The sequence below is a fragment of the Mytilus trossulus genome, chromosome 3 (assembly GCF_036588685.1).
Source record: "Mytilus trossulus isolate FHL-02 chromosome 3, PNRI_Mtr1.1.1.hap1, whole genome shotgun sequence".
NCBI lineage: Eukaryota > Metazoa > Mollusca > Bivalvia > Mytilida > Mytilidae > Mytilus > Mytilus trossulus.
This window is the reverse complement of record NC_086375.1, coordinates 25720436-25746953: the sequence shown is the minus strand read 5'-3', so window position 1 is coordinate 25746953 and position 26518 is coordinate 25720436. Positions and strand designations below refer to the sequence as shown.

At 30.4% G+C, this 26518-nt stretch overlaps 4 protein-coding genes across 4 annotated transcripts; 1 reads left to right on the top strand and 3 right to left on the bottom strand.

The window, feature by feature from the left end:
• The first annotated feature begins 112 nt into the window (after positions 1-112).
• LOC134710956 (conserved oligomeric Golgi complex subunit 2-like) lies at positions 113-26364 on the top strand. The gene is made up of 18 exons (XM_063571378.1): positions 113-255; positions 1143-1304; positions 1943-2008; positions 2790-2870; positions 3336-3424; positions 3821-3926; positions 4900-5079; positions 14853-14959; positions 17102-17225; positions 17917-18056; positions 18565-18626; positions 19336-19502; positions 22870-23034; positions 23357-23432; positions 23967-24112; positions 24381-24517; positions 25456-25627; positions 26213-26364. Exons 1-18 carry the CDS (start codon positions 124-126, stop codon positions 26309-26311), a joined length of 2211 nt encoding a protein of 736 aa, XP_063427448.1. The 5' UTR covers positions 113-123; the 3' UTR covers positions 26312-26364.
• LOC134709317 (complement C1q-like protein 3) lies at positions 5548-7405 on the bottom strand. The gene is made up of 3 exons (XM_063569484.1): positions 7311-7405; positions 6967-7020; positions 5548-5966 (listed from the first exon to the last, which is right to left on the bottom strand). Exons 1-3 carry the CDS (start codon positions 7399-7401, stop codon positions 5548-5550), a joined length of 564 nt encoding a protein of 187 aa, XP_063425554.1. The 5' UTR covers positions 7402-7405.
• On the bottom strand, positions 8244-10099 carry LOC134709316 (complement C1q-like protein 3). The gene is made up of 3 exons (XM_063569483.1): positions 10004-10099; positions 9660-9713; positions 8244-8662 (listed from the first exon to the last, which is right to left on the bottom strand). The coding sequence occupies exons 1-3, from the start codon at positions 10092-10094 to the stop codon at positions 8244-8246; spliced, it is 564 nt and encodes a 187-aa protein (XP_063425553.1). The 5' UTR covers positions 10095-10099.
• Positions 11325-13188, bottom strand: LOC134709315 (complement C1q-like protein 3). Its single transcript, XM_063569482.1, has 3 exons — positions 13113-13188; positions 12455-12508; positions 11325-11740 (listed from the first exon to the last, which is right to left on the bottom strand). The coding sequence occupies exons 1-3, from the start codon at positions 13186-13188 to the stop codon at positions 11325-11327; spliced, it is 546 nt and encodes a 181-aa protein (XP_063425552.1).
• Positions 26365-26518: the final 154 nt, after the last annotated feature.

The window sequence follows — 26518 nt, the reverse complement described above, 5'->3', positions numbered from 1 at the left end:
TCAAATATCAAATCATCTGTTTCTCTGAGTATATATATTTTTAAGTAAAAAAAAAAAGATTTGTCTACACTCCATTGAATGAGTTTTGGGTTTTTAGTTTGAGCAACGAATTTACATCCGGTTATGCCAAGAGTTATTCCCCGTCCTGCCAGCAGTGCAAAACAAGTTGGGACTATGACAGGAGACCCAAATAAAGCGGTACCACTTCCTAGTGGTCCTGCGTCTCTGTGCTTTGACAAAGATGTGTTTATGAAGGTAATATTGCTTGCTGTTCATAAATAAACACTCAGCTTTCAACCTGTATGTCATTTTAAATCTCTAATACTGGTGGCAGAACTTACTAATTTTTCAGGAAAGGTTTAAAAGCATGAGACAGAACTGAGGTTTAAAATGCATCCTATTGTACAAGAGTAACAATGTCTCAATGGGTCCTTTTTCTTTGTATAATGTAATAAATTTGATCCATATTGCGGGTTGTGCCAGTCAGTCTGATTTTCATTATTTATTGAAACATTAATAATTTACACTTGTATGCAGATTATTGTGCCATTATTTAAAACATTAATTGTTGTCACAAGTTATTGCATTGAAATTTAAAACATCTGACACGATGTAAATGTATGTGTAGCTGTGATGATGTTGGAAGGTTACATATGTATTTGTGTTTTAAATGGATTCCAGTTTGTTCTACTCATCATAATACATTTCGGTAAAGCAATATACAAATAATTAATTTGCAGGAATTCATATAATGTTGTCTGACAGGTACAAATATGTAGACAAAATAATTTGTATACCTCTGCCATTGGAGACAGGGCATTAAGTGTACCCTTGACCCACCATCTTTCTGTCTTTTAGTCCTTTTGTCTTTCAGTCTATTTGTTACATTTTTTTTTTTAACATTTGCTTGAAGCATCAGCAGGGGCATTGTATCCTCAGACCAAGGGTCTGGAAACGGTCATATTTGCCAGTCCTGTCCTTAACTGAAACTATAATGTCCTAAATTTTTAATAGGGATTTAGGTCAAATTTTATTTTTCAAACGTAATAATTTCGGTCATTTTGTTGAGATCGACTTTCAAAGAGAGGAGGTTTGCAAATTTTATCAGGAGTCGTCTGAATTCAGCCACTTTTTATTTACAGGATGGATTTGATGTAGATAATTTTGTGATGGAATGCAGGAGAAGAGTACCACTGGAGACACTGAGAGATGATCTAAACACATACTTGAAAATTCTCCGCAGTGCCATGATAGAACTTATTAATAAAGACTATGCTGATTTTGTCAACTTATCTACAAATTTGGTAAGGTTATTGCTAGGTATAATTGCAATTGGTTACTAGGCATTTTAAATATCAATTGATTGAATGGTTGATTCAAACTAAGAAAGCATGAAGCTCAAGGAAATGAAAAATGATTTTTTTTAGTTTAAATTGTAATGTAAATGAATAAATCTATGTAAGTAGAAAATTCAAGAAAATAAATTAAGTCAGATAGAAAGAGATGAATGCTTAAAAACAGGGTGAAAAAGAAGTTGGTATTCAGTTAACTTTGAATTTAATTTACTGTCAAACAGTCTTTAAAAAATATCACTTTAATAACCTGACTTACATGACTAAAAATTGAAAATCACACAATTTCTAAATTTTCATCGACTTAACCCACATAAACATCACTATACAAAAACTTTTTTTATAGAATACAGTACTACATTTATCCTGAACAATGCACTCTTTGCAAACTGCATAAGTAAACAAACAAATAACACAGTTGTAATAGGTTTGTTACAATTTTATATTGTAATGCTTACCATGCTTACATTTTAAATTAAATGAAAAATGGTATACTTTTTTTGTGTATTATGCATTTAAACATGTTCATTCTCTTTAAAGTAAACATTGAGTTCTGTTTACAACATACTCAATCTAGAGCATCTTTTCAGGTTGGAATGGATAAAGCTATTACTAATTTGACAGTACCATTGGGAGAAATGAAAGACCAAGTTATGGTAAGTCCTATATTTTTCTTTTTTTTCTGCAGTGCTGTTTATAAGGGATGAGATGTGAACAAGTGAAATATTTGATTGTTTTTTAATGGGCATCTTAGTTATATTCAATATTGAAAACTCATAGATACCAGACTTAAAAATTCTGGTAGCAAGATTTATGTTTTGTCTACAAAATAGACTCATCAGTGATGCTTGTATCAAAAAAGTTATAAAAGTCAAAATATATACCAATTTTTTTTTACATTTACACATTTGAAGAGCAGTTAGGACCAACATTCCAAAAGAGTTTGTAAAATATAACTTAAGTTAATCTATTCCTGGGTAACTTAGAAAATATTTGAAAGGGGCAAAGACAGGAATAAATCACAATAAAGTTGCTGTAGAGTGTAAATTTATAAAAGTGGATGGTGGAAAATTTGGATGATTTCCGTCTGAGAAATATCCTCTGTATTCTATTTTGGACTATAATACTATAATTGCATAATAGACCAAGATTCTATGGACATTTCACTTATATGATAGTGTTATAAATTTGAGTATTGTTATCTTTTTTCAACATTTAAATTATTTACTATGGATGATACACAAGATTTTGTCTCCTTAACTGATTATGACATTGTTCTCAATGGTGTTTGTCCTTCATGTATGGAATAGTTTTTGTTAGTATAGCCTGCACATTGATTGAACCCTAGGTAATATTTGACTGAAATAGAATTTATGAATGCATTTTCAAGTTTGTTATTAACATTGGTATCCAATTATTGTATATCTTTTGTTGTAGACTGTGAAAGTAGCAATGGAAGAAGCTGTACATGCTGTTGAAGAAAAACTAAAACATAGGGAGCAAATCAGGGAGAAAAAAGTATTGAAATTTGAATAGTTACAAAAATTTGTTTGGGTCATTCTGAAAACAGTTGTCATCCATTGTATATGTTTTAAACTACTGGTATACTTTTATCTGTATGACTAGCACATGTTTTTTTGTGTATTGGAGTTAAAAAAGAAGAAAAATATCTTGAGAAATTGTCTAGGGTTGAATACTGATACTCTTTATTCAGAAGCAATTCCACACTAGTTGCTGGTTTTCATTTTCCTGACTATTAGACGATAAAAAAAAGTCATGAAGACAAAGTGAAATACGGTAATTGATTCCCTCTTTTCATTATGAAAAGTTGGTAAGAGTTAACACTTATTAAAGTAATCAATTTCAATAAGTTTATACAAAATAGACATTTTCAGTGTAAAATGAAAGTAAGCAAAATGTTGTCTAAAACTAATTTTGTCACATAGATTTGTTTGACATGTGTCTATTAATTTTCTGTTTCAGGCATGCTTACAGAGACTGATGAATATCATAAGCTCAGTGGAGAAAATTGAGAAGCTACTGGGTATCTCAGACAATGAGTCCACTACTGGGTGAGTAATTAAAAAAAAATATTTTACAATCAAAAAGCTGCATATTCTGATAGGAAGGAGTCATAGCCAAAATTGTGTACCCTATGTTGAAAGACTGCCATGCTTGCAATATCTTTTTGAAATTTCTGATAATAACCTTTTGCAAGACAAATTTTTCCCTTCATAAAAAAATTCCTGTTTTCCAGTTGCAGTCCTTATTTCTTATTTTCATCTCTGTTAATCTACTAACTAACCTAGTTGTACATGTATCATGTGTATAGCTTGACAGTTTTGCAACTAGATGCACACAATAGTTATTCAATAGATATGATAGATATCAGATCAAAATGAAAACTTAAGAAGACTTTTGCTTGTAATCTTGTTTTAAGTTTTATATATGATTTAACTTCTTTACAGAACACTGACTGGACAGTTGATTGAAAGAGTAGCCAATGAATTCAACAAGTTACAGTTTAATGTTACAAAGAGCAAAGGACATGCCTTAGTAGACAAAATAAGACCAGTAAGTTATCTTTCCTTGAAAAAAATCTGAATTGAATTTGAACTTGAAGAACACATTGTGTACAATTTGGAAATTAGTATGGCGTTCATTATCACTGAACTAGTATATATTTGTTTAGGGGGCCAGCTGAAGGACGCCTCCGGCTGCAGGAATTTCTCGCTACATTGAAGACCTGTTGGTGACCTTCTGCTGTTGTTTTTTTATTTGGTTGGGTTGTTGTCTCTTTGACACATTCCCCATTTCCATTCTCAATTTTAGCTAACCATCTGAAGACTTAGATAGTCTTTATAGTTACAATACACAATGCACATTTAATACTATTTCACAAAAGGTTCCAAAAGTTAATTTTTGTCATGACTCTTAATATTATTATTAGTAAGAAGTGCATTGTAAAGCACTCTAAAATTTAAATGCTTTTTATCATTTTCCAATATGAAAGATGTAAATGTCAGTCCATCAACCATGTGCTAATAAAGATAATTGTCTACCCAAAGAACTATTGAAAATTTCAGGAAAACAAAATCTATCACTAGGATTATTATTTTGGTTACCTCCATTGGAAGCCAGGACATTTCTAACCATAATGCAAGGTTCTGGCTCTAGAATAAATGTTTTGGGTTGTACTTTTGACACAAGTATTTATAAATACATTCTGTACACAGATTTTTGGAAATTCTGTTATTCACTGTAATTAAAACACATTATTTCATTGCAATCTTTGTAGACTAGGGTTGAAATCATTGAAATCAATGGAGGAAGAAGATGTTTTGAATATAAAAAAGAAGGACTGGGAACCAGTCAACACTGATTTTGATTGAGCATGTTGATTAAATAGTTCATACTCAAAGTTTTCAATGGAAGTAGCTGTTGAGTTATATCATGTCCAAGGTTGATTATTTCCCCTGTAAGTTACTCTTAAATTGTCTCCCTTTTATATACTGTTACATATAAATGTTGTTAATTTCTATTTCAGAGAATAACAACAATCACAACGACACTGCAATACAGTTTAGAAGGACATTTTGTTGAGGGTCTAGAAAATGGGAATGTGGAAATCTTGCAGCAATGTCTGAGGACATACGCCCTGATAGATAAGATTAAAGATGCAGAAAATTTGTTCAGAATTAATGTTGTACGACCATATATGGAAAAGGTAATATATTGATTACAACTTTGACATTTATTTTGCATGAATGAAGGGATCTCTACTACAGCTTGAAAGTTTTATTTCACAATTCAAATGTAGTCTTACGGTTTTGATTCTTGTTTATTAGGACCAATGATAATATTTTTGAAAGCACACATAGACCAATCAAAGTACTGGATTTGGTGTTTTAAGAAGAAATTGTGTACTGAGTAAAGTTGTATGATAGAGAACCAAGAAAATTTATATCTACAAGAAAACATATACCGGTAAACAGAGAAATGCAGACATTCACTTTGACACCATTCTAATTTTTTTAAAACAGATCTCCTCAAATTTTAAACATAGAACACAGCTTTGACCTCTAATACTGTAGAATGTATCATTGGAGGAAAAAACTTTTAACAGGAACACACTTTTAACTGTCATTCAGTCTACATTTTTAATTAATATAACAAACTAAGAATTTGATTTCTTTTATTGTGATATTAGAAAGCCAGAAAATGAACTATACATGTTACTATCACTGTTAACTGTATAACTACCATCTGCTGACTTAACTGCTATTTGGTCCCCTTTCTTCAGACTTAATATAATACTGGTTGTTCCGGTCTCATATTGAGAACCTATCATCCATGTAGTTTGTTGTTTGGTATTATTAAGAGCAAGGAAAACGACCAGGTATTTTCCTGGCTTTGACATGACTGTATAAGTAAAATGATAAATTCCACCAATAGGTGCTGTAAAAATACCAGTGGTTGGATTGTATCCATTTCCTATATTGGTGACTGCTTTGTCAAACTTGATGGCATTATTAGTTTGAGGGGTTTGTGATTTAGTCAGCATTGCTGAAAAGGCTGGGATCTTGGTTCTCCTTGGACACTGACAGACTTTATCTAAAATGAATATAAGAAAAAGATATAAGATAAGATCATAACAGTTATGTGTGAATCTTGAAAACTAACAACATTGCTTATTTGTGAACCTTTCTAAAAGATGGTTTGTCACTTAAGTCTTTCCACTTCTAGATGTCAATTATTTAGAATAATAATTTCTAGAGTAAAAAAAATAGAATTATGTAAGGAAGAACGTGAAATAAACTATAAAGAAACATTTAACATAAAATTGTATGCAATCACACAATAATACAACCATCCTTAAAATGAGAGAGATTTCATCATCATAAAGTTTATTTCTTTTCAGTTCTTTGATTTGATTTTTATGTTATTGGAATGGATTGATGTCTCATTGGCATTTCCCATACATCTCCATTAATAAATGGCATATCAAGTTCAATTAGTATTGTCTTTATATACAATCTCTTCGAAAACTGATACAAAGGAAATTATTTAGACAAAATATGAACTTGATGTGGAAGACATGAAATTTTTGCCAATCTGTATACTTTTACTTGGCCATTTATAAAATTCTACTGGAAAATGTTGTCAACACCAGAGATATATACATGTAATACAATTTATCGCTATTTTGTGCATTTTTCCTTTAGATCTTTTTTTTGTGAAAATTTTTAATGCTACTTGCTTGAGATGGAAAATTATCGGTAGAAACTAAGGAGGCACATGGCATTGCTAACGAAAATTGACATGAAATTGACTACGTCTTCATAGGTAAAGTAGCGATAAACAGATTATCATCGGTTATCTTAACTTGATAATTTTTCTGCTTTCTCTGTCCCGGCTCAAGTGAGAAATCAATCTTGTTGACATGATCAAAGATAATTTATCAATAAATGTCTCTGTCAACACCAATAACAAGGATTCATTAGATCAATGATTATATAAAATTGCCATAGTTTATGTGTTTGCAGCATTTAGATTGCACAAGTATATGTAATAGCTACTGATAAATTCTAATAAAACATGGTATGAAACTTACCTGGACTTTTTTGTTTCATTGCCATTTCTAGCAGATCACCAAGAAGTGAACAATCTGAAATTAAATGTTGTACATGTACTTTGAAATGTTTTTTAATATTTTTTTACTGAACTTCTTTTTGTAACTTCAAAAATCAATGTGTATGGTAAGTGTTTGCTCTGGTCTCTGATAGAGAACTCTCTAAAAAAAAAATAGCCCTTTTTGATAAAATAGTAATGTTATCTTCTAAGCCCAAATAGACAATAGTATTTTTCAAGCATTTAATTAGAAGTTCCTTCAACATGTTCAAATAATTTTATATTTTTTGTTATCTTATATCTTATAAGCTAAAAAATATTATTTACCTAATTTTCTGTCAGACTCGCATGTTCCCATAACCATTTCTGCCATTAACAGTAGTGTCAATATGGAAGTGTAGTAGTTAGTTAGTTTCATCTTGAAAGTGATTTCCAAACATACTATAGTTTCTGTGCTGCAACATTTTTATACTGATGGAATTGCGTGACTTTACATGCTTTATGATAACAACCATCAATTAAAATGAAATAGATATTGTTAATGAGTTTTTGTCATGCACTTTGACATGACAGCAATATTATGAGTTTAAACTAGATTTTCCTTTCAGTGATAAGTTTTTGATATGGTCTTGTTACTCTTTTAACTTTTTTTTGAATTTATTTTTTCTAAGGGAAGTCATGAAGGCGTGACATAGTGTTTTTATTTCCTGGCGCATTGTCAGTATTTGTTAAGTTTCCCACTTGAATCAGAATGATAGGAACTACTGGTGGTAAACCAATATTATTTTTTATAGAGTTACATTACTATCAGTGTATATCAGTGTATATCATTATTTATAGGTCCTCTCCTCTAGGTCCTCCCGTTCAGGTCACGGTCAAGTGAGTTTGAATTAACTAGAGATTTCATTAATAAGTTTTTTTTTGCACAAGTCAGTTTGATAGGAGGCCCTACCTCCTTAGATCATGTTCCACTGACAATTAATTACCAATTTACAATTTAATTGGTTTCATTGTTATTCAATAAGTTTTCTGATTACCAGTATGTTAGTTTGATAGGAACTGTTTATGTTAGACAACGTTATTTTCTTTAAAGTTACATGACTATCAGTACACCTCAGTTAGTCCACCACTACTAGGACCCAACAAAACACACATTTGACTTTGATATGACTCTGCTTTTTGTGGAAAAAAACCCACTATCAGCTGGTATTGTATCTACATTTTTAATTAAGTTTAACAAACTAAGAACTTTAATTTCTTTTATTGCGCTATGAGATAGCCAGAAAATGAGCAATACATGTTGCCATCACTGTGAACTGAATATATACCATCTGCTGACTTAACTGCTACTTGGTCTCCTTTCTTTAGATTCAATATAATACTGGTTGTTGCAGTCTCATGACTAGACCCTTTCAGCCATGTAGTTTGTTGTTTGGTATTATTAAGAGCAAGGTAGACAACTAGGTATTTTCCTGCCTTTGACATGACTGTATAAGTAAAATGATAAATTCCACCAATAGGTGCTGTAAAAATACCAGTGGTTGGATTGTATCCATTTCCTATATTGGTGACTGCTTTGTCAAACTTGATGGCATTATTAGTTTGAGGGGTTTGTGATTTAGTCAGCATTGCTGAAAAGGCTGGGATCTTGGTTCTCCTCGGACACTGACAGACTTTATCTAAAATGAATATAAGAAAAAGATATAGATCATAACAGTTATGTGTGAAACTTGAAAACTTACAACATTGCTTATTTGTGAACCTTTCAAAAAGATGTTTTGTCACTTAAGTCTTTCCACTTCTAGGTGTCAACTATTTAAAATAATAATTTCTGGAGTACAAAATATAGAATTATTTAAGGAAGAACATGAAATAAAAAGTATAATGACACATTTAACATAAAATTGTATGCAATCACATTATAATACAACCATCCTCAAAATGAGAGAGATTTCATCATCATAAAGTTAATTTCTTTTCAGTGCTTTGATTTGATTTTTATGTCATTGGAATGGATTGATGTCTCATTGGCATTTCCCATACATCTCCATTAATAAATGACATATCAAGTTCAATTATTTTTGTTTTTATATACAATCTCTTGTGAAAACTGAAACAAATGAAATTATTTAGACAGAATATGAACTTGATGTGGAAGACATGAAATTTCTGCCAACCTTGTATACTTTCTCTTGGCCATTTATAGAATTCCAAGGAAAATGTTGTCAACACCAGAGACATATAATACAATTTATCATTATTTTGTGCATTTTTTCTTTAGATCTTTTTTTTGTGAAAATTTTTAATGCTACTTGCTTGAGATGGAAAATTATCGGTAGAAACTAAGGAGGCACATGGCATTGCTAACGAAAATTGAAATGAAATTGACTACGTCTGCATAGGTAAAAAAGCGATAAACAGATTATCATTGGTCATCTTAACTTGATAATTTTTCTCACTTTCACTGTTCCGGCTCAAGTGAGAAAATCAATCTCGTTGAGATGATCAACGATAATCTATAAATATATATCTCTGTCAACACCCATAACAAGGATTTATTAGATCAATGATTATATAAAAAATGCCATAGTTTATGCATTTGCAGCATTTAGATCGCACAAGTACATGTTATAGTAGCTAATGATAAATTCTAATTAAACATGGTATGAAACTTACCTGGACTTTTTTGTTTCATTGCCATTTCTAGCAGATCACCAAGAAGTGAACAATCTGAAATTAAATGTTATACATGTATTTTGAAATGTTTTTTAATATTTTTTACTGAACTTCTTTTTGTAACTTCAAAAATCAATGTGTATGCTAAGTGTTTGCTCTGGTCTCTGAAAGAGAACTCTCTAAAAAAAAAATTCGCCCTTTTTGATAAAATAGTAATGTTATCTTCTAAACCCAAATAGACATTAGTATTTTTCAAGCATTTAATTAGAAGTTCCTTCAACATGTTCAAATAATTTTATATTTTTTGTTATCTTATATCTTATAAGCTAAAAAATATTATTTACCTAATTTTCTGTCAGACTCACATGTTCCCACAACCATTTCTGCCATTAACAGTAGTGTCAATATGGAAGTGTAGTAGTTAGTTAGTTTCATCTTGATAGTGATTTCGAAACATACTATAGTTTCTGTGCTGTAACATTTTTATACTGATGGAATTGCATGACTTTACATGCTTTATGATAACAACCATCAATTAAAATGAAATTGATATTGTTAATGAGCTTTTGTCATGAACTTTGACATGACAGCTATATTCAGAGTTTAAAGTAGATTTTCCTTTCAGTGATAAGTTTTTGATATGGTCTTGTTACTCTTTTAACTTTTTTTTTAATTTATTTTTTCTAAGGGTAGTCATGAAGGCGTGACATAGTGACATAGTGTTTTTATTTCCTGACGCAGTGTCAGTATTTGTTAAGTTTTCAGCTAGAGTCAGAATGAGGTACTTCTTCTGATAGACCAATATTTTTTTTTAATAAACTTGCATTACTATCAGTGCATATCAGTTTGAAGACTACTTTTAGGGTCCTTCTCTCTAGGTCCTCCCCTCTATGTCATGGTCAAGTGACTTTGAATTAACTAGCAATTTCATTTATAAGTTTTTTTGCACCAAGTCAGTTTGATAGGAACTACATGTGATAGATCAATGATGTTTTCTGTAAATTTGTATTACTATCAGTACTTATAAGTTGGACTCATATTTTGAGGCCCTGCCTCCTTAGATCATGATCCACTGACAAATAATTACCAACTTACTTAATTTATTGGTTTCATTGTTATTCAAAAGTTTTTTCTGCTTACCAGTATGTTAGTTTGAATGATAAGAACTTTTTATGTTGGACAATGATATTTTCTATAAAGTTGCATGACTATCAGTACATCTCAGTTAGTCGACCATTTCTATGACTTGACTCCTAGGTCATGATCCAGAGACTTTTGATTTATAAGCAATGTTGCTGTTCATCAGATTATCTTTTTCTGAATTGTATGCCAACAGGAAAGACATATCTCTGTGTCAACAGTTTAATTTCGTGAAAAGACAGATTTTTTACAAAAACGAATAAAAAGTATTGTGTATGTTAATGTGAGCTTTGTGATCATTGTCAAAAACAAAAATCACAGGCTGGACGTGGCAGGGTAAATATACATTGTACATCTGTACAAAAAAAAAGACACTGATCTGAAAGTACTCACAGTTACTGAAAACTGGTTCAAAGCCAATAACAACTTACACAAAAACTCATGTATCTAAGTCTGAAGTATCAATCAACACACATCAAATAAAGCATAGATTTGACTTGGATACTAACAGTTTGATTTTTTTTATTATGCTATAAGATAGCCAGAAAATGAGCTATACATGTTACTATTACTGTTAATAGAAAAACTATCATCTGCTGACTTAACTGCTATTTGGTCTCCTTTCTTCAGATTTAATATAATACTGGTTGTTCCAGTCTCATGTCTAGAACCTAACAGCCATGTACTGTGTTGCTTTATATTATTAAGAGTAAGAAATACAACCAGGTACCTTCCATCCATAGACATGACTGTATAAGAAAAATGATAAACTCCAGCAAGAGGTGCAGTGAAAATACCAGTTGTTGGATTGTACCCATTATACATATTGGTGACGACTTTGTCAAACTTGATTACACCATTTTTGCCAGGCCTTTGTGGTTTAGTCAGTATTGCTGTTAAGGCTGGGATTTTGGTTCTTCTTGGACACTGACAGACTTTATCTAAAATGAATATGATAAGAACAAGATATATTTTTTAAAGAATAACTTATCGCTGCCCCTCTGATATCTTTCATCCCACTTTTATCGAAGAATTCATATAGAGAAAAATATTCAGCAAGTGACTGAACAACACATAACTCACGAATGTGTGTAGTGCATGAGTTAATTATCAATGTTGTAGGGTCAAGAGTTGAAAATTTATTCTTTTTAGTACATTGACAAATTTTTTTATGAAATTAAGAGTAGAAAATCTAATGAACTATATCTTTTTCAACACATTCACAATGGGTTTTGATCGGACGTTATTGATGTCTTGACAACACCTACTGTTGTATGATGTCAGCGGAGTAAAATTATCTCATTTATTTCATAATTTGACATGTGAAATTATCGGCTTTAAATCACTGGGAAATCATGTTATTCATTGCAACCAAAAAAAACAGTTAGATATGAATCTTGAAAACTAACCAAAAAAAATGTAAACCTTTTTAAGTGGTCATGAATTAATTATCATTTTTTTTCAGTCACGAGTTGATTTTTTTTTTCAATATTTGAATTCTTTTATTAGTTATTCTTTTATTACATTGACAACGGGGGATTTACTTTGGAATTAAAGTAGAAAATGTAAGGAACTCTATCTTTGTCTTCCCATTAGCATTTTGACTGCACAAATAGCGCATCTATTATATAAAAGAAAATAGGTATGAAACTTACCAGGACTTTTATTTTTCATAGCCATTTCTAGCAGATCACCAAGATGTGAACACTCTGAAATAAAAAAAAATATTAGAAACAATAGCTTACAACTGGTATATAAGTTCCTTAAAGCAATTTCTTCTAGGACAAGAAATTGGATAATTCTATATTTTTTTTTATCTAATAAGCTAATCAAAGTGCTTGTAAGCACTGAATGGTAAAGATTGTTTCAATTTATCAAGTGTATATTTATCTTGTTAAATAAGATATTGCATTTTATAAAGCATTGGTTGTAGTTGATTTAATAGTCTAAACAAAGGAAGATAACTCCAATTTTTAAAGATGAGTTTGACAATAACATCATTTATATTTATAGAATTTATGATTTATATAAAATTCCTGCACCTTGCAACAGTTATTTAATTTTCTTCTCAAGTGTAACATCATCTTGTGCCTTGAATATGCCTTGAATATCTGAGCATATATTACATCGATAAATTTCGGGAAATGTTCGTTGGTAGGACGTATAGAATGTTATGATTAATGCACTATATTTTGTGTATCAAAAAGGTAGTGATCAGCCTTGGCAGATTAAGATATCAAGTCAGTTAGTCCATAAGGTTTTGATTGCATTTCATTCATTATGTACCTATAAAAATGGTACTATTTTATTTACCTAGTTTTGTGTAACATGTTCCCATGACCATTTCTGCTAATAACAACAGCGTCAATACAGTGGTGTAGTAATTCATCTTGATCTTGTTCGAGACTAATATTTAGGATAAGATAATTGTTTCTGTGTTTTCACATTTTTATACACTAGTTGAAATGATGGCATCACTTGACTTGAAATGAAGCCATCAATTAAAATGAAATAGATATGGATAATGAGTGTTTATCATGCACTATAACATGATAGGAATATCAAGTTTATATTGCTGATAAGTTGTTAAAATAGTTAACAAGGAACTTACTTTGGAAATTATTGATAGATTTTTCTTGGAATACATACATTTTTATGACATTGCTTCCAATGAATTACCAAGATGTCCCAGTGAAATAATATTCATTAATTTCACATGTAAAATATACTCGTTTATTTCACTCCTCTGAAGTCATACAACAAAAGGTGTTGTCAAGATGCTGTTGAAGATGTGGCATCAAAGCTGACTATGGGGTATGGGCTTTGCTCATTGTTGAACGTTTTACGGTGACCATTAGTTGTTAATTTCTGTGTCATTTTGGTCTTTTGTGGAATGGTGTCTCATTAACAATCATACCACATCTTTTTTTTATTTGTGAATGCGAAGACAAAGATAGGGTTCCTTACATTTTCTACTTTAAGGGGGCTCGCAGGTCTAAATCATTTTTTTTACTTAATATAGGATTTTGCTATATTTTTCTATAAATGAACTTTATCTTATACTTAAAAGAAAAAGAAAAAATGGGTTCATCGTTCTTTTACACTCACAATCTGCCTTCAAAAGAAGCATAATTTGAGAAAAAGTGGTAAATTGGTAATATCTAAATAAAAAAGAAATTACCCAGGTAATAACAGAAATCGCCAAAATTTTACAAAAGTTTAGTTGAGGTACAGCTTGTTTGAAAATATTAATAAAAATATAGGTCACCGATGATTTAAAAAGACATTTCAATTTTAATGACAAAAAATGGCATTTTTGCACTAAAGGGATATAATTTGGAGCTTTTTCAATGATACATACATTTTAAAAGTCATCTTGGGCCAAAATGAATTGATTTATTTGAATAATATTTGCACCATATGATAAAGTAACAACTAATAAAGTAACAATTAAAATTTGTAATGAAAAAGATAAATGTGTTTATTTTTTTTCTGAAATGTTTATACCCTCGAGCCTCCTTAATTCCTCTAAAAAGTTACAAAAAGAATAACTAATCAAAGAATTCAAATATTGAAAAAAATAAAACTTGTGACTGAAAAAAACTGATACTTAACTCATGGGCCTAGAACATCCATAAATAAACGTGTTGTTAAAATCCTCATTGAATATTTTCTTCTATTTGAATTCTTCAATTTGTTAAATTATATAAATATTTCAGAACTATCAATTTATATCCTTTGGGACGATTATCCTTAAATGATTATTTCAAAAGTAATACCTGTATGTCCTTTCAGAAACATATTTTATAATCCAATTGCCATCAGTCGCTCTGACCAGTACTGAAATGGAAAGGCCAATTGCTACTGAATTGTAGTTTATATTCTTAACCACCAATAAAATGGGAGTTTACTTATTGAAAAAAAAGGGCAATAAAATTTAGAAATGTAAACTATGATATGTAATATTAATGATCCTCTAAGTTTGGATGATTACCATTACATGTACTAACTTTTTTTTCTTGACCTTTTAGCAATTATGGTTTTATTTTCTAGGTAATCACAGAACAGTTTTTGAAAGCTAACAACCTTCAAGGAATGTATGCAAAAATACTGGAGTTTGTGCCACTGCATTGTAAAATTCTCAGGGATGTCACCACAGGGTAATAATATTTATTATCATTATTTTATTTGGAAATCATTATTTCAACTTAGAATTAAAAAAATAGAAAAAAGCGATTGTCACACTTATATTATAACATGTTTATTTTTTCAACGATATTTTTAAATTTGTCTACAGTCACTTCTCTAGGATAATGATGCGGCTTTTTGCATGGCAAGAAATATTGCAATTTACCGATTTGATAGACTGCTTTCGGCAGAAATGTTGTTGTTCACTATATTGAATAGCATAAATAATTTCATAAGTAGAATATATTTACAGAAATTTCATTTTAATTTGATGAAATAGATTCAGAATTATTACCAGTTGAGTTGATATTTTAATTTATTTTTTGAAAAACAATAACTAGAAGGAAACAGTTCTATTTAAGATATTCCACTTTTAAAATGCTTTTATGTAATATTTTATTTTTTTAATTTGCCGGAAAAAAAGGGATGACAGGTATATATGCATTGTGGGAAAATATCCTTTAGATTATCGTTAGTATGGTAGTAACTTATTATCATTGAAGTTTATTGACGAATCAGCAATTTTTTTCCATCACACTTTTCTTTCAGCATATCAGTGAAACTTTGCACTTTTATATGTTTTATTTTTTCTTCAGAATAAGTTCATTGTATTTGACACATGCTTTGTGTATTTCAAATGTTAAATTTTATTTAGTTTCTTCTTTCTTGTGACCCCGTATTATAAATGAACACATTTTTCCCTACATTTGATAGAACTCTGAATGTTTTGGTTGCTATTTGGAAAATTTAAAATATGCTGTTTTTTTTGTTTTTTTTATTAAAATTGTAACTTTTGTCTATGAAATTCCAGTAACATTAATAGAAATTGTCTTTATTAAGGATTGCAGAAAATATATCATTGTTCATAAAATTTATGGTTACTGCTTTACTATAATCCTTTTCTTAATATCCATCAAAAATGTTAATCCTATATATGCAAATTAAGTGGACTCTTCCATTTCCAACGAGGGATTATTGTATATTATATGGTGATGATACTATTTAAACTATTTAGAAATCACAGCAAAAATTATTTTAGTGTTCAATAATTTTCTTGTATTTGAAATTTTAAAGTCTTTGAATTTATATTGCTTGGACAAACACAATTGATTCTAAAATTTATCAAAGTTTGGCCAAAGCAATTATTGTTGTTTTAAAAGCTTTTCTTTGAAATTAAAATGTTGATAATATTTAAACCGATGAATAGTTTTTGTTGTGATAACATGACTGTTTCTGATACTTTTTCAATATTTACTGTTTTATATATGGTACCAGTATACAAAATCCTGTCATTTTTGATGTTATGTGATATGGTAAAATTCTTTAGGCTAGTTTTGTGCTCCCAAAGTTCTTGTATAAACATTTTTGAGGAGAAACATAAGCAAATATGCAGAACAAGCCTACTTTATTGTACAAACTTTTATTGGTTATATCAGTAGGCATGCTACACATTATGAATGCCATAGACCTCAGTATAGTTTATAAATATAGTCTTGGCCAAAAATGTTCCAGCTACTAGCCTGAATCAGAAATTTCAACAATTTGCATACATAAGTTAACATAATTCCACCAGATGAATCAATTTCGACCAGACTCTGGCATAGTGCTAGTGCTAGTGGCTAGTACATGAATTTCTTTATAAGTGGTTGATTTTAGACCGATTCTACAGTAGAATGTTTATCAAAAGTTTTTTACTTGCATAGTTGTGCAAGGGTTATAATCAAAATTGACACTAATTTGATGACTGAAAAACATCATGAAGGGGATATGGGGTAAATTAGACCACCCAGCAAACATTTCATACAACCAATATTTGTACCATATTTTAAAGGCTATCCCATAACAATGTATGTCAGACTATATCAAAATGAAAGTTACTGTTTTTTTAGCTTTGTATGTCAGACTATATCAAAATGAAAGTTACTGATTTTTTAGCTTTATATGTCAGACTATATCAAAATGAAACTTACTTTTATTTTTAGCTTTGGGTCTAAATTTAAGCGACCAAATTTATTAGAAATACTTTCACCATTGTGAACATTGTTTAATTCAGGTGAATATGATAAGTGCTGGCAAAACCATTGTGTTGTATTATGTACCTCTTTCTATTATAGCTCATCTGATACAGTTAGAGGTTATGACTTTTTAGTAAATGCTGTCTGGCCTGAGGTCGTCAGTGATATAGAAGCAGGAACTTCATCAATATTTGCACCAGGAAATCCAGCAGCTTTTCACCAGGTAAATCTAATTATCTACAAGTGATACAGTATATACAATAACTGTAAACTCATTGCATGATACTATGAAGAGTTGACAGGATTCAACAAAATATAACACCACACCAACAGTCTACACCTGACTCAAAAAAGAAAATTCGAGAAAAAAAACAACAGTTAACTAGGACAATATCATGTTTAAAGTTTACTCTTAGCAACATAGGTGAATAATCGATTTTTGGCTTTCCTTTTACTGAAACCAAAATTCTTAACATTTACAATTGGGATTTTATGTTTTTATTGATGTAATATTAGCAATCTTAGCCACATAAAAAAAAACAATTTTGATCTCAAGTCTTACTTGCTAGCATACAAATATCGATTCCCTAAAGGCTAGGAAATACTAATTGTATTGCTGCTATATTTAAGGCCAACCAGTTTACAAATAATTATTAAAGCAATCTGACCATCTCTTTGGTTTATTTATCTAAGTATTTTTTTTCTATTTGAATATTAGTTTGCTATGCATGATCCTTTGGACTTGTACAGTGTTGCTAAAGATGATGCTGATGACTTCTGGTTGAATTTCCCATTGTAGATATACTAATACACATGTACTGTATATATTAAAGAGAAAAATGATAATTTGCTAATTCAGTAAATGAGAACCTACTTTTAGAATAAAAAGTAACTGATACAATTTTTTTTTACAGAAATACAACACCAGTATGGATTTTCTGTGTAAATTTGAGAAACTTTGTGGATCCAAAGCCAGCGTAAAAAGATTAAGAGAACATCCTAGTTACCATACATTTATGAATAAATGGAGTCTACCAGTATATTTCCAGATTAGGTAAAAATAGTTTTTTTTAGTCCTGAATATGCATGAAATATTTGATAAATGATTAAGTAACCAACAATTAATCTATATTTTTGTTTTAAATCAAAAAAGGGATGAAAGATACCAAGGGGACATTTTAAACTCAAGTTGATGGAAACTAACAACAATAAGGCAAATGGCTATTAAAAATTAAATGGATATAAGAAGATGTGGTATGTGTGCCATTGAGACAACTCTCCATCCGTTATAATTCCACCAAACAATACATACAATACTTAAGACTGAGCAGCAAAAAAATAAATTCAAATGAATTATAAAGACAAACAACAAATTATATAACAAGTGAAATCACCTGGAAATCCAGATTCTCACTGCAAGGAATTTAATTTTTGAAAAAAAAGGTTTTATTTGCACAACGTCCAATTATCATAAATTCATTTACTTTTCATTCTGTTGGTTTTTTTTGCTCTATGCAGATTGCTAGCAGACTAATTTCATAATTTATTTTATCAATTTTTAGGTTTCAAGATATAGCAGGACAATTAGAGACAGCTTTATGTACTGGTTTAAATACAGTGACAGGTTAGTATCAAGTACACAGTGACAATTACGGTGAAATAGAAAAATTGTTATAAAAACTCAAGAAAACTTAACAAAGACATTCAAATTCAAGGATCTTTATGGTGTATGAGACATAGATGTGAAATGATTGCCATGAGCCAATTATCTACTCAAGACCAACTGACAAGAAAAGGAATGAAAGCACTTCTGTACGCCACCTGACAGCTTCAACAATAGAACCTTAATGGCTCATGGTAAAATTGAATCCACTATGACTTGAATGTTAGTGTTGCTGTCCTCATACTGCAACTTATTCAAAAATTTTGACCAAATTGCAATTTGTTTTATAAAACCAAACTATTTTTATAAAACCAAACTATTCAACTGGTCAGAAATATAAAAGCTTAGTTTGGGCATTTTTGTAGTAATTCAAAATTACCACCTACAATTTATCACCTTTAGCATGACAATGACTATAACATTTCTGACCAGTTGAATAGTTAGGGTTAATAAAATAAATTGCAACTTGGTCAGAATTTTGAATAAGTTGCAATAGGTGGAGAGCATCACTAACAGTCAAGTCACAGTAATTGAACTTCAAAAATTCACAGTATATTTTCCAACTTGAAATCCTTATTATCAATAAGATGTTAATGTAAGAAATGCTTCATGTTGTTTTTTAGAGTCTTTGTTATTGCTGTTTATCATTATACCTGTCTATGTTCTATAGGAAACAAACATTTCCATCTTCATTCAACCGTAACGTTAGAGGAATGTGTACGGAGATGTTGGGAAGAAGATATATACCTACAGCCTCTTTGTCAGAAATTCTGGAGGCTGACATTACAGATGTTCAGTAGATATGCCACATGGATCCATGATTTATATCAAGATGAGGTACAGTACGGGTAGGGACTTATTTTTATGGATGTCTTAATCCGTCTAGTCGGATATGAATAATCCGACATTTTTATGGTAGGTAGTATGGTCATTAATCAACAAATCCAGGTGTGATTGGCAATATATTTGTCCTTTCATCTTAATCCGTGCTGCTAGTATTACGGTTCACTGATTTCAGAATCAGGTTACCTGTAATTTTAACCTCTCAGTCACTGTATTGATTACATCGTTTTTGACATAAAATATTTTTACAGGTGAAGTACTGGAGAAAACTTTGTTTTAATAAAAATAGCCTATTTTTTTAATTATAGTTTTTATATTTCAAATGCTATTTATTTTCTAATTTGTTCCTCAAAATTATTTTTGTTCTATGTTCTTTGTTGTTTATTTTTTGGTTTTTTGTGTATCTGTTTCTTATTTGTTTGCATAAAATTTCAAACATAAATATTTTTACATGTATTCTATTTCTGGAAGCTTACGGTTATTTTTGTGTTACTCGTAAATCCATTAGAAGAATGCTGTCTCTAGGGTTAGTTTGATGCGGCCACATGCAAAATATTTCTATAATATGTATTTAATATTCAGTCTGTGTTGGGTCAGTTCCGAGATAAAAAAAAATAATTACAGTGAGCAATACTTGTATATTATTTAGTAGCTTGCTGATTCTTTGTAGTTTTAACTTTTTACTGTAAACAATTTATTGTCCGAAACTTCAAAGTTGAAGATGTATCAATAAAATAGAACGCAAATAATAACACTAGAAGAAGATATTGATTCTTCCCGGACATAAGTTTATTTTAAGATTTCTGTGTTTGTTCATTATGCGAAATTTATATAATTGATCTGCATTTGGGGGTAGGGGGTAAATAGGGTCCGGATCTCGAAATCCCGGGCTTAAAAACACGAAGTCCCAAGGTCCCGAATTTAAATAAATCAAAATCCCGACATCGCGAAAAAAAGAATTCCCAGATCCTGAAAGTGTTAATCCCGAAATCCCGAACTTAAATTAATTGCGTAATATTAATTTACGCACAATCCATGTAAAAAAGGAAACTTGTATGTTATATATTTTTAACAGCAATTTGTTAAGAAAAAATTGCCGTGAAAAGATAATTCCATGCAACATATATTAGTGATCAACAGCATGTGCACGTGGTTGAACTTTAACTTGACTCCACTCACAATATTATTGAATGCTAATAAAAGATGTTAAAGATCGATTTTGTCCACTGCACGAGATTTTTATATGGCGGGAAATGTCGTAACAGTAAACTCAGGTGACCTTACTGAACGACCGTGGGAAAATCCATTAATGATTAAATTTGATGTGGAATGATTGACAGTATTGTGCGTTAGTTTTGAGGCTCTTGATCGATTGACCAGAATAGAAATTTAATCGATTTACATACATGTAAAATCAAAACAAGATTTAGTCTTCTATAACTATTTTTTGTTTTATTTTTATCAGTCATTTCCCGGATTCCCATTTAAATATTCTACTTTGGAGAACTCCTTTAAACTTCAGAAATAATACAACATCGATTTAAAAATTCTTACGGACTGCGCGAGCTATAGAATGACTAGAAGTACGACGAAAAAGTAAACACAGCTGATCATGAATAGTACGATTAGCCTTCAACCCCATTGGGGTTGAAATGTGCATTTATTCAATAAACTATATAAGGTTAAATTTTGATTTTCGTGTATCGATTCGTAAAATACATTTATAATAAAAACACCGGCGATTTTCATAAAAGAGTCGACTGAGACATGAAAATAGAAAGGCAATATCTCGAATGTCAACATTTTTTTGTTAAATAAAAAATAGGAATCAAAACATGCTCACGGCGTTATAAATATTGTATTTAAAGAAACCAATTGTTTGACTTTCAAAGAGATTAACGGGAAATATGTCAAAATAGAAAGCACGAGTGATCTGTCTGACCATAATGTTTTACTTGCGAGAAATGATTGACAGGTGTGATTTGATGTAGAGGCTCCGACGGGGAAAGTTGTATCAAAAGGAAAATAACTTTATTCACAATGCCTATACATATTTTTTAAATACGATATGTTGGCCTTATACTTAAAATTGTGTTTCTAATAATAACATATAAAGGAACAGGACGTTAAAAGGGGGGAAATAATATCACCATCAATGAAAACTCGTATAATTTACGGGATTGATGTCTCAACAATTTGATTTAAACTTCGATTGAAAACAGTCTTGGTTGTTATTAGGCTTATTATTTTGAATTTGATGAAATATTTACGGTTTACAAATACAAATGCAAAATACAAATTAGTTTATTGGCATAAAACTATTATAATAATTGGCAACACAATATATTGTTAAAAATCGTCTTTATTTCATTTTCAAATTATTAAAAAAAAATCCCACATTCATGATATTTTAAAATTTTAATTTTAATTCTAAATATTTAATTTTAATTTAAATTCTTATATTTCATTTTAATTTCAATTCTTTCTCTTTGAATAAAAAACAATATTTTACATTTATCTATTCTCCATAAATACTAATATATCTGTACAGGTAAAATTTAATTCTAATCAAGCTGGTACAGATTGATTTACGACCTTCCACTTGGATATTGCACAGCAGGTGTTTATTACTCTGGGACAACTGTCCGACCAGTCTGACATCTAGACGGATTAAGGCTTCCATAAAAATAAGTCCCTACCTGTACTGTAGGAAGTTATCCTACAACCATATAAAAAAGAAGATGTGGTATGATTGGCAATGAGACAACTACCCACAAAAAATCCAAAATGACACAAACATTAACAATTATAGGTCACTGTACGGCCTTCAACAATGAGCAAAGCCCATACCGCATAACCACCCTTTTTACTGAGTTTGATATTTATATTTTTTATCATGACAACCAAACTAGCAACACATACAAATAACTTTTATTTGATCATTATTGTATCCATGGCAACTGTTTTATGTGCATTTATAATTTATCACTGGTATGAAATATTTAACAACTGTTTTATCAAGGGACATATTTATAGATTTTACTTTTGATGAAAGGCACTTGTTCATCATTGTTCAAATTTGAAGGTGTATTCATTTTTTTTTGTGGATTGAGAAAAAAATGCATATGCATGGATATTTAATTTCTTTGTTTTGCCAAATTCTGTAATCAAGTCCATAAAAAAAATCAAAAAACTACATTGACCTTTATACACAAAATTCAAGAAAATTGATGTCCTAGGAACTATAATAAATCTACAGTAGTGAATTCTGGATTTTAGTTTCTAAGCTTTATTGGGATGCTGCCTTCATAACCCTTTATGTATGTTTGAAATGCTGAAAAAAGTATGCTTACAATTGCAGGTTGTAAATAAGAAAAGTCCAGAGGTTAAACCAAATCCAGTAAATGAAGACAATCCTCCAGAAGGCCAACAACAGAATGACGGCCCCACAGTACCAGTTCAACCTCCTATCACTAATGGTCAAATACTTTGTCTAATATCTGATGTGGAAAGTTTGTCACAGCAGGTACATATATTAAGATCTTTAATAGTCTCTGGGGTTTAAAGATAGTCTTTGAATAATGAAATAAAACAAAACCTAAAGAAACAATTTTCTTATCACTCTAGTCATTTTTCACTCAAGGCAAATTCTTGCTTTTGGATTGATGATATCAAGTGCCAATTCTGTGTAAGAGAGTCATCCAATTATCTCCTTTTATAATTATTTTAGCATTGCTTTTTAAACTTCTACTTCTTGGAGATTCTAGTTTCCATTTCAGACACCAATCAAAACCCATATTAATTAATACCTGTGAAATTTTATTTATTACAATCACTTCTATTTTTAGGTATCAATAATTTTTGCAGACATATTGAAACCAAGATTGTGTGCCTTGGGAGTTGATAATGTAGATTCTTTATTAGGTAAGTTTTCATAGGTTTACAGCAGATTCCATTGAGTGTGTAGCGAAAGGTAATATCTTTGGTTAGCTTGCTTGTTAGCTGAACCGTGATGTCATTGTTAGATTAGGCATGCTACCCTCCTTTCAACATAGCATAGTCCAACAGACAGAAAAAATTATTCTCTGTCAGACTAGTCTATTCTTAAAGTAGGGTAGTTTACCTAACCTAACAATGACTTCATGGTTCAGCTAACAAGCAAGCTAACCAAAGATATTACTTTTGGCTACACTCTCAATGGAATCTGCTGTATAAGTCTGTAACATTAAGATAGACAACTGGGTTACATTGTTTTTTACACAATACAAACATGGCAAAAATTTCTGAATTCACTTTGTATTGAAGTTGGTGTTTAACAGATTAACTTTAAAGCAGCTTCTTATAAGTTTGTCTTAAATTTTAGCTTCGAATTATTATGAAATTGTAATTTTTCTTTAATAAAAAATCAATACTGTTGCCATATGCCAAAATAATAGTTAAAATAATTGTGAATTATAGATAATATTAGAGAAAGCAGTGACCAGATTAAATCTGAGCTCCCACAATTCCAGAGTTATATTGTACAGGATGTGTGTAGTCAGTGTGCTGTACATCTTAAACAAGTCAATGACATTCCAAGGTTATACAGGAGAACCAATCGAGAGGTAAGGTCTTTTGAAACTTCAGAGATACATCCCAGATTTCTCAATTTCATTCAATCCAGAAGACGATCTAAGTTGCAAAACTTGTGTCTAACCCTATTGTCAATGTTTTTTAAACTAATTTCATTTATTTGGGCCATAAAGATCTTTAAAACATACAAAATATTTACAACCTTAGGTGCATTTTAACAGTACAATATAATGGTTATGAACATAATGAAAAAGTTTGATTTGGTTTAACTTCTGTTCACAACTATTATTACTCTTTCAGGTGCCTAGTAAGCCTTCCCAATACATACAGAATGTTTGTAAACCACTCACAAATCTACTGGAAGACAGTGGCAGTGTTCTAAGTGAAGGCGTCAAGAATGGCCTCTTACAAGATATATTTTCTTCACTTGCTGAACAGTATGTAGTACAATTATTTCAATAGGATTTGTAGCCTCTAAACAAATTAAGACAATAAAGACAACAAAAAATAAAAACTACAAAAGGAAAAATAGTTGGTTAAGCAAATTGTCTAGTCTCTTACAGGATATATTTTCTTCACTTGCTGAACAGTTTGAATTATTTCAAGAAATTTTTCAAGAAAAAAGTCTCTCAACAAATGAAAGTACTAAAATTGAAAACCAAAAAATGACCACTAAAAAGAAAAGTGTAAGCTATTTCTATGTGAATTCACTATAGATTTACAGGACTTTTGGATATTGATCATACAAGCAATTATAGCTTAAACACCTGGTACTGTTTAAATTATTTGCCATAAAATTCATGTAGAGTTGACAAGTTGCAAAAACTTTCATTACCACGTGACTAAGTTTGATGTAAATTGTACTTTTGATTATACAAGTTTTGTTGAGCTCTATACATATTTCTCTTTATTGAAAACAATTAAATGGATATAGAAAATTAAAACAAATGCACAGTTAGATTTGTCTGATTAAAAGTTACATATATGGGTTTTGGTCTAAGACACATTTTGACCACCAACCTATATTATTTTCCCCAGTAATTGGCAAATATTTCATAACAGAAATTTCACTATTAATTAATATTGTAACTGCACTACGGTGATGACCACAAAATTGCTTTCACGGCACCAATATCTTGTATCATGTTTCTTGTGGTTAGTACTTCGCTTAAGGGTAAGTAATGTATTTATATCAAATTGTATACAAGTTATGTGGCGTTGTGCACAAGGCAATGTTACTTAAACAATAGGCAACGTAAAACAATAGGTAATGTTTGTGACGTTAGTTACTTAGTAATTGTACAGCGGCAAATGTATTAAAACAAAATAAGAATTTCCATTTTCATATATCAAAACTTATAATTTGAATATTTAGATATTATTCTTCAACCTCTGATGTTCTGACTTCTGTAAAGAAAATGGAGGAAAGTTTAAAAAGACTGAAAAAGGGTAGAGGGACAGATAAGAGTGCAGGATCACAAGGGTTTACAGATGATGATAAGATACGACAGCAAGTTATGATAGATATAGAAAACTATGGGCAGCAGGTATGTGAAAAATTTAGACTCTCAACAACCATTATAAGATGTGATTTGATTGCGAATGAGACAACCATCCATCAAGGTTCAAATGAAGTGGATGTAAGCAATTATAGACAACTTAGTTGCCTTCAACAATGAGAACAAACAGTCTGTATAGTTGGCTGGCCCTGAGATGCAAATGTGAATCAATTCAAATGGGAAGAAACATATTTTCATGTACAAGTGTTAATGTTATCAGTAACAAAACTTTCAGTATTTTTTTTTTTTTTAAACAAATTCAATGTCTTAGCTGAATGAAAATATAGAAGCATGGTTCCTTCCTTAAATTTGCAAAAAAATGCATATCTTGCACAATACAAATAAAACCATAAAAAAGAAAGACAGTAGCTTTAAAATGTGAAAATACAGGCACATTATAGAACTAGTGAACAGTTCACATCTATTGTGTACTAATTTTATCATTCTATTACAAACAACTTAGTATGAGTATTAGGTATGAATTTAAGCGAAAGGAGTGAGGTACACACAGAAAAACAGTATGATGTATGATAATCTTTCGTAAATTTAAATGATATATTTGATATTTTGTAGATAACAAACTATGGAGTAGACCCAGCAGTGCTTGAACATTATCAGAAATTACTTCAATTGTCAAATGAAGCTAAATCTGCTATGACTACCAGTAACTAACTGTGATATTTTTTATACAGAGGGATAATATATTAAATTAATATGGGATCTGTGTTATTTATGTTTCATTCTCACATGATGTGATGTGTGTGGTTTCATTTTGTGGTATAGTCCCAGATAAGAATTAGGTAAGCCATGATCAACCAAAAGTTATTACTGGCAAATACACTTTGTGCACTAGACATTGGTCGTTAATCATGCTACAGA

Excerpts from the sequence above, each read along its gene's own strand:
- LOC134710956 (XM_063571378.1), top strand. The coding sequence starts at position 124 with ATGCCAAGAGTTATTCCCCGTCCTGCCAGCAGTGCAAAACAAGTTGGG. Across the intron at positions 18,057-18,564 it reads CCAGTATATTTCCAGATTAG|GTTTCAAGATATAGCAGGAC; the intron begins GTAAAAATAGTT and ends ATCAATTTTTAG. Across the intron at positions 24,518-25,455 it reads TTTTCTTCACTTGCTGAACA|ATATTATTCTTCAACCTCTG; the intron begins GTATGTAGTACA and ends TTGAATATTTAG.
- LOC134709317 (XM_063569484.1), bottom strand. The coding sequence starts at position 7,401 with ATGAAACTAACTAACTACTACACTTCCATATTGACACTACTGTTAATG. Across the intron at positions 7,021-7,310 it reads CGAGTCTGACAGAAAATTAG|ATTGTTCACTTCTTGGTGAT; the intron begins GTAAATAATATT and ends ATTTAATTTCAG. Across the intron at positions 5,967-6,966 it reads AATGAAACAAAAAAGTCCAG|ATAAAGTCTGTCAGTGTCCA; the intron begins GTAAGTTTCATA and ends TATTCATTTTAG.
- LOC134709316 (XM_063569483.1), bottom strand. The coding sequence starts at position 10,094 with ATGAAACTAACTAACTACTACACTTCCATATTGACACTACTGTTAATG. Across the intron at positions 9,714-10,003 it reads TGAGTCTGACAGAAAATTAG|ATTGTTCACTTCTTGGTGAT; the intron begins GTAAATAATATT and ends ATTTAATTTCAG. Across the intron at positions 8,663-9,659 it reads AATGAAACAAAAAAGTCCAG|ATAAAGTCTGTCAGTGTCCG; the intron begins GTAAGTTTCATA and ends TATTCATTTTAG.
- LOC134709315 (XM_063569482.1), bottom strand. The coding sequence starts at position 13,188 with ATGAATTACTACACCACTGTATTGACGCTGTTGTTATTAGCAGAAATG. Across the intron at positions 12,509-13,112 it reads AACATGTTACACAAAACTAG|AGTGTTCACATCTTGGTGAT; the intron begins GTAAATAAAATA and ends TTTTTATTTCAG. Across the intron at positions 11,741-12,454 it reads TATGAAAAATAAAAGTCCTG|ATAAAGTCTGTCAGTGTCCA; the intron begins GTAAGTTTCATA and ends TATTCATTTTAG.